Source organism: Chlorella variabilis, assembly GCF_000147415.1.
Source record: "Chlorella variabilis unplaced genomic scaffold CHLNCscaffold_7, whole genome shotgun sequence".
NCBI classification, from domain to species: domain Eukaryota; kingdom Viridiplantae; phylum Chlorophyta; class Trebouxiophyceae; order Chlorellales; family Chlorellaceae; genus Chlorella; species Chlorella variabilis.
The window spans coordinates 1,748,888-1,755,793 of NW_005435081.1; the positions used below are offsets into that span (position 1 = coordinate 1,748,888).

General features: G+C 70.8%; 3 protein-coding genes across 3 annotated transcripts in view; 1 reads left to right on the plus strand and 2 right to left on the minus strand.

Moving 5' to 3' along the window:
• Window positions 1–421: 421 nt before the first annotated feature.
• CHLNCDRAFT_30733 (hypothetical protein) lies at window positions 422–2,338 on the minus strand. The gene is made up of 5 exons (XM_005848946.1): window positions 2,103–2,338; window positions 1,636–1,778; window positions 1,209–1,384; window positions 859–937; window positions 422–519 (listed from the first exon to the last, which is right to left on the minus strand). The coding sequence occupies exons 1-5, from the start codon at window positions 2,262–2,264 to the stop codon at window positions 441–443; spliced, it is 639 nt and encodes a 212-aa protein (XP_005849008.1). The 5' UTR covers window positions 2,265–2,338; the 3' UTR covers window positions 422–440.
• Window positions 2,339–3,444: 1,106 nt separating this feature from the next.
• On the plus strand, window positions 3,445–4,519 carry CHLNCDRAFT_144583 (hypothetical protein; the record flags this gene model as incomplete). The annotated part of the gene is made up of 4 exons (XM_005848726.1): window positions 3,445–3,512; window positions 3,678–3,942; window positions 4,116–4,177; window positions 4,384–4,519. The coding sequence occupies 4 exons, from the start codon at window positions 3,445–3,447 to the stop codon at window positions 4,517–4,519; spliced, it is 531 nt and encodes a 176-aa protein (XP_005848788.1).
• A 1,359-nt stretch (window positions 4,520–5,878) lies between these two features.
• Window positions 5,879–6,906, minus strand: part of CHLNCDRAFT_144584 (hypothetical protein) — a gene marked incomplete at both ends in the record, with an annotated part of 1,878 nt that continues 850 nt past the window's right edge. The window contains 3 exons of the mRNA XM_005848947.1: window positions 5,879–5,963; window positions 6,250–6,334; window positions 6,668–6,820. Of these exons, the coding sequence (XP_005849009.1) occupies window positions 5,879–5,963; window positions 6,250–6,334; window positions 6,668–6,820 (323 nt within the window). The remainder of the gene's footprint in view (window positions 5,964–6,249; window positions 6,335–6,667; window positions 6,821–6,906) is intronic.

The window sequence follows — 6,906 nt, forward strand, 5'->3', positions numbered from 1 at the left end:
CCGCCAGCGCAGGGTGCGCGGCGGCGGCGGCGCGCGACAGCGGCGGCGGCGGCGGCGGCGGCGGCGGCACCGCCGAGGCCGCCGGCGCGGGCAGGCTGGACTGCAGGCGGGCCGCGGAGCCGGCAAAGGTGTTGAGGAGGTCGACTAGCTGGCGCATCAGTGGGGGAGGGCGCGCGGCGCGCCTGCCATGCCGCGTGTGCTGGGGCTGGGGCTGCGGGGGCTGCTGCTGCGCAGGTTGCTGGTGCGACTGCTGGGGTGCCTGGTTCGCCTGCCCCTGGGACGCCACGGCGGGGCGTAGACCGCAGCGAGGGGCAGGGCTGAAGATACGGAAGGCGGACGGCTGGGGTGCAGCCCTGGCGAGCAGTACGGCGGCGAGGGGGGGACGCAGGGCTGGCGCCGCGGGGGTGTGCGGGTGCCGGCGCCGCGCGAGGGGCTCAGGCTCAGTGCAGCACGGAGGGCGGGTTGGTGCTCTGCAGCATGCGCTTCACCACTCCCAGGCTGAACACAGAGCCGCTGTCGCTGCAGGCAGGCGGGAGCGGCGCAGGGCGGGGAGGGAGGGAAGGGTGCGGCGGGTCGGGGGTGCAGGCCAAGCGGGCCGAAACCTAGCCACGAGCACAGAGCAAGGTGCGCCTGCCTGCCTGGCTGCCTGGCTGCCTGCCGTGCCACAGCAGGGCCTCTGCCTGCCTGGCTGCCCGCCTGTGGCGCAGCGCCAGGGGGTGCCTCCCTGACTGCCTGCCTGCCTCCCTGCCTCCCTCCCTCCCTGCCTGGCTGCCTCCCTCCCTGCCTCCCTGCCTCCCTGCCTCTCTTCCGGCCTCTCTCCCTCCCTGCCTGCCCCCCTCCCTCCCTCCCCCAGCTCACCCCGCCACCTGGATGTCAAAGGGGAAGGTGACCGCAGAGGCCGACACCACAGGCGGGATGTGGTCGCGCTTGTCGTTCACTGCAGGCAGGGCAGGGCAGGGCGGGGCGGCAGCCGGGCGCGGTCAACGGCGGTCAAACGGCGGCCAAATGGCGGTCAAACGGCGGCCAAACGCCGGCCAAACGGCGGCCAACGCGGTCGGCGAGGCGAGCAGGCTGCCGGCGGCGCCCTCCGCGGCGCAGCCAGCTCCGCGCAGGCGGCCGTGCCCCCGCACGCGGCGGCCATGCTCCCGCCAGAGGGACGAGCGCCAGCGGCGCCAGCGGAGCCACCTGCTCGGCGGCGCAGCACCCACCTGCCCGCACGATGCAGGTCAGCCCCTCCTCTATCGCAGCCTGCAGGCGCTGGCGCCGCTGCGCGCGCAGGCTGGACGCGGCAAACGCCTGCTGCTCTTCAAACTCGGCGGGGGGCGGCTCCGCCACAGCCACCTCCAGCACCCACTGCTCCCAGTACAGCCGCTCCTCGGCGGTGCTGAGGTGGCAAGGGTGGGGAGGGGAGGGCGAGGAGGGGCGCGGGCAGGGTGGGGAGGGGGCGAGGCAGGGGGCCGCGGGCGCTTTGCGAGGCACGAGCGCCGGGCGAGGCACGCCGCCGCGGGGGCTGGCGTCCAGCACCCACCTGGCGCCGCCGCCTGGTGCAGCACCCATTACCGGCACCCATCACCAGCACCCTGCGCGCCGCCGCCGCCCGGCGCAGCACCCAGCAGCGGCAGCGGCAGCACCCACCTGAACCAGCTCTGGCGCTGGCGCTTTTCGTAGAAGGACAGGCACACCTGGCCGCGCTTGCCGGGGTTGCGCTGCACCCAGGCGCCAAACTGGCCTATCTTCTCCTCTACCTTGCGGGACACCTCGGGGTCGCCACACTCGACCTGCGGGGGCAGAAGGGGCGCCGCCGGGTGACAAGAGCAGCAGCAGCGGGGCAGAGCACAGAGCGAGGGAGGGAGGAGCGGGAGGGGCACGCGGCGGAGAGCAGGGCAGGCTTCAGCAGGCGGCCAGCGTGGTAGGTCGGGGCTGCAGCTTGTGTGCGCTGCAGCGCTGCCAAAATAGGCTGCCGCCTGCTCATAGACCGTCTGCAGGCGCTGCGTCGGCGCGTGCGGGCGGGGCGGGGGCGGTGCTGCACCCGACCGGCTTCGTTGGCGGGGCGGGGCGGCGTGGCATGGGGCAGAGGCGTGCGGCCCGCGCCCGCTGCTCACCCAGGTGACCGCGAACAGCTCCGAGTCGCGCTCCACGGGCTTGACGGGTCCCAGCGCCCGGTTGAAGACGATGGTGTGCAGCAGGATTCGCAGGACCTCGTGCACCTGGTGCTGCTCAAGCTCGAAGACGGGGGTCACAGTAAACACCTCGCAGTTTGACATCCAGGCGCCGCGAGGGCTCTTTCAGCAGGCAGCCCCAAACTGCTGCTCGCTGCCACAGCTGCCACAAGTGTGATGCAGCAGGGAATAGCGGGGGGGCGAGCGAGGAGGCCCCTGTGATCAACAAGCTGGCCCAGCGCTCATGTCGCGGGGCGAGCGTGACGGCGGTGCCATAACTAAGGCTGCGAGCGCATGCATACAAGCCGCTGCGCACCCTTTGCCCTTTGCTTTACAATCGGGGTATGCTCGTGTATTCTGTCATGAGCAGGCTGAGCTGCCCGCCATGCATGGGAGGCGCATGAGGCACCCGCCGGCCGTCGTCGGTATCGCTGCCGCCAGTAGCGAGTTTCGAGGAATGGCGCAGCGCAGTTTTTCACATGCAATCACTGCATTGCACACAGGGCCTTGCAAGCGCGACGGGTAGGCATCATGATGAGCAGCGTGGTCCAGGTGGCGGTGGTCCAATCTGCCCGCTTGCGGGGGTTGGCTCTGCTCACCATCTCTCTCTCTCTCTCTTCTCTGTGAGATGACCAGCCTACCGGCGTTTGTTTTTGCTCGTTTTGGAGCCAGCTGCGAGAGCCTGGATGCGTAGCCCGACCAGACGCCACGGCTGGCTTCTGCATTCTGGGCGAGCGCTTGTGCTGGCCACAGCGTTGCGTCGCAAGGTTTGGGCCAATGCTGCTTGGCAATAGGGATGCTTGGAGCACCATGGCCATTTGCAAGATCCTTGCAGTGGGCGGCAGTCGCTGGCTTCTAGAGCCGGTTGCATGCAGCCCACAGCCCCAGCTGTGCCCGGCACACCCACCCACTCCGCAAGCAGTTCAATGTGGCGCGGGAGAAGGCAGCGATTCTGCTGTGCACTGAGAAGGTGCACACGGCAGGAAACAGATGCATGACCAACGATATTGCGTAGTGTGCCAGGCAACTGCGTGCACACATAGCAGCGCAGGCGGCGGCGGTAGGTCGGCGGCGGCGACCCTCGCTCCCTCACCAGCAAGCCAGGCCGTCGGCCAGCGCTCCCATCCCCGATGAAGCCCCCCAGCCATGCGGGGCGGTAGCGTCCTCCAATCACCACATGCCAGCGCGGTCGGATGTGTTGCAAGAGTCTCGACCGAGGCTCACCAAAGCACTTTGCTCTCGCGTTCCCCCTCCACCAGGCCACCCAGTCGCTTCACACAACACCATGGATTCCCAGAGCCAGGCCCAGCAGCAGCAGGAGCAGCAGCCCACCCTTTGCGCCGCGGGCTGCGGGTTCTTCGGGCAAGTTGCCGCCGGTTTCAGGCTGCCACAATGCCTACAATGCGCTGGGGTGGGCCCTGGCTGTGCGCCGTGGCGGTTGGCGCCCGCGGGTCTCGAAGGGCGATGCGTTCGCGTTATTGAGCGCCTGCCGCCCCTCCCCCGCCCTCTCATCCGCAGGAGCTCCGAGACCCACGGCTTCTGCAGCGTCTGCTACAAGGCCAACCAGTCCTCGGCTCTGGCAGCCTCCTCGGCGCCCAGCCCCTCGCACCCCGCAGCCCCAGCAGCAGCCCCCGCAGCCGCAGCAGCCCCCGTGCCCGAGCCCAAGCTCGCTGAGGCGGCGCCCGCGCAGCAGGCGGCAGAGGAGGCCGCGCCGGCGGCGGACGCCCTTGCCGCCGCCGAGGCCGCGCCGGCGGACGAGCCTGCAGACGACAGGCCGGTGCAGGTGCGCTGGGCTGCTGCCAGCTTCAAGGCGCGGGAGCAGCGCAGCGGCAGGGCCATTGGATCCAAGCCGATTTAAGCAGTTGGAACAGCCCGCAGCTGGGCACATGCATGTGCCCGGCAGCTGCCCCATATGTGACCCAACGTCTGCCCGCCCCCCGGTGCCGCTCGCTGCAGGAGAACCGCGGCCGCTGCTTCTGCTGCCGGAAGAAGGTCGGCCTGCTGGGCTTCGAGTGCCGGTGAGCGTGCCGGGAGCGTGGGTGTAGGTGTGGGAGGGGCCTCGCCTTGCGCATGTACTGCCCCTGCTGCCCCCTCCACCCTTCTCTCCTGCAACCCGCCACGTCGGCATCCGGCCTGAGATCATCGCAGCGTGCACAGCCACCAGCCCCGCATGCTGCCTGCCCAGCACCCGCCCACCCGCCGCCCCTCCCTCCCCCTGCCGCAGCTGCGGGTATGTGTTTTGCAGCGGGCACCGGCACGCGCGCGACCACGCCTGCCCCTTCGACTACGCCACCTTTGACAAGGCCAACCTGGCCAAGGCCAACAACAAGGTGGTGGCCGCCAAGGTGGACAAGCTCTGAGGCGCAGCCAGAGCGCCGAGGGCGGCCACCAGCCTGGCAGCTCCGGCGCGCCGATCGGCGCCCGGCCTGGCAGGTCCGCCCGCTAGGGCGGAATGGCAGCAAGGCGCAGCCGTCCCCGCCCCCCCATAGATGAACAAGGCTTGACACCTCACACACCCACGCCCACACGTGCCCACGCCCCGTGGTGCACACCCCCCACGCGCACACACACGCACCACCCAGCGCCCGCGCCGGCCCATGCTGGGACACCCAAAACGCCCTCCCCACCCCTGTTTCTGACCTAGGCTAGGCCCGCACCCGCGGCAGCAGCTGGCGAGGCGGGGCCCTGACCCTCGCCTCCCTCGCCGCAGCGCCTGTGCTCCTCATTCCACCCGTCTCTCTTTCTGTTCGTGCGCCGCCGCACCTCCCCGTATCCCTCCCCTGTCTCCCGCTGCACCCCTGTGCCCCCCTGCGGCCGCGCCACCTGTGCTGCCGCGTCGGTCGCCGCGGCCCTCAGCCGCCTTCCCCCAGGCGGCCCCTGCTCCCTCCCGGCCCCGCCTCGCCTGCCGGCGCGCTCATTACATCCGCCGCACGCGGGGACCTGCCCTAGCAACATGTACCACCACCCCCTGCCCGCCCCACGCCGCCTGCCCGCCGCCAACCCCTTGGCTTGGCGCTGGCCGGCGCCGCCCTTGCAGTGTGCCCGCGCATGTACATCCCTCCCCCAAGCTTGCCTCCTTGACAGCCTGCCTCACTGTGTAACAACATCACTAGCGCTTACAGGAGCAGCCTGGTGACTGCCTGGGGAGGGGAAGGGGAGGGAGGGGTGCGCGCCCTGGGCGGAGAGGGGCAGCGCTGGTGAGGGGGCACACAGACGGGGGGCAGAGAGTTGTGGGAGAGGGCTAGTAGGGTGGCCTGGAAGGGTGGGGGCAGGTGTGCGCAAGGAGCTGCGGGGCTGGGGCTGAGCTGGTTGTCGCAGACAGGGCAGATACGGAACGGAACGAAACAAATGCGTGCGTGTCTTGTCTGGTAGTGGTGGGGGGGTCAGTGCTGAGTCTATCAGTGAAGATTGGCGGCGGCGCCGCGGCAGGTCCCGGCGGGCGCTGTGCTGGTGGTGCCACGGCGGCAGGGGCGGCCCCGCGCTGCCTGCTAGGGGTGCGTGGCAAGGGCGCCGCCGCGCCGCCGCCGTGCCGAATGGTGCACGGGCGGCGGCGCCATATGCGTGCCTCGTCCCGCTGAGCAGCCCAGGCTGGGCTGGTGTGTGGGAGGTGGCAAGTAAACAAGTACAGTCGCGGTGCGGTGGTGTGTTGGCGGTGCAGTGGCGGGACGGGAGGAGCGCCCGTGCGGGGCTGGCTGTGCTTTAGCGCTGCAGGCGCTCCCTCACTGCATGACGGCGCACATGACGGTGATGTCGTCGCTCTTCCCTCCCGAGTACACCATGTCAAACGCCTCGCTGGCGCCCAGGCTGCAGTGTGTGTGTGAGGGGGGGCCGGTGGGTGGGTGTGGGGGGAGAGGGCAAGGCAGGGAGAGCAAGGCAGGGCCGGGGAGGCGGGTGAGACGGAAGTGTGGGGAGGGCCAGGGGGCTGCAGGTGGAGGGGCGTGCTGGGCAGGCGCAGCGGGCCCTGGAGCTGCCAGCAGCTTCCCAGGCACAGGCCGCCGGCGGGCCCCGCGCGGGGATAGCCTGCGGGACGGAACTCAGAGCCTGCCCCGCTGCCTGGCGCCCCCGCTGTGCCCCTCCCCGCCCGCCGCACCTGTAGGGCGTCTCCTTATGCTTGTCCTGGCTGTGCTCAAAGGCCAGGAAGGCCAGGCGCTGGGCGATGACCGACGGCTTCACGCCTGCAGGGGGTGAGCGCGGGGTGGTGGTGGTGGGTGGGAGGCCACCTCAGGGCGCCACGGCGGCGCCGCCCGCGCAGCCAGCGGATCGGCCCACGGCGGCTGGCGGCTGCTGGTCCGGCTGGGCTGCCAGCGCCTGCCTCCGCCAGGTCGCCCCCCAGCCACCCAACCACCACACAGGGTGTGCACTCGCCCAGCCCCCAGGCCCCCAGCCCTGCCAAGCCCCTCAGCGCCCAACACCCCCCAGCCCTGCCAAGCCCCCCCAGCGCCACACACACACACACACACACACACACACACACAACACACACACGCCACCCCGCCCCTCCTCCTCACCCTCCAGCACATCCCGCTCCACCTCCTCCACCAGCTCCTCCTCGCTCACATTGTCCCACAGCCCGTCGCTGCCCAGCACCACAATGTCGCCGGGGCTGACGGGCATGGTGGTCAGCATGGCATCCTCGGGAAGGTCCGCCTCATCAAAGTGGCCTGCAGGGGAGGGGGGCGGGGTGTGTGTTCTTGTTTGTGTGTGTGTGTGGGGGGGGGGGGTTTGGTACAGGGGGCTGGGTGTGCAG

What these genes read in the sequence shown, in the direction of transcription:
- CHLNCDRAFT_30733 (XM_005848946.1), bottom strand. Translation starts at nt 2,264, where the DNA reads ATGTCAAACTGCGAGGTGTTTACTGTGACCCCCGTCTTCGAGCTTGAG. An exon ending in GACCTGCATCGTGCGGGCAG is followed by an intron (nt 938 to 1,208) that starts GTGGGTGCTGCG and finishes CCCTGCCTGCAG; the next exon opens with TGAACGACAAGCGCGACCAC. An exon ending in TTTGACATCCAGGTGGCGGG is followed by an intron (nt 520 to 858) that starts GTGAGCTGGGGG and finishes GCCTGCCTGCAG; the next exon opens with CGACAGCGGCTCTGTGTTCA.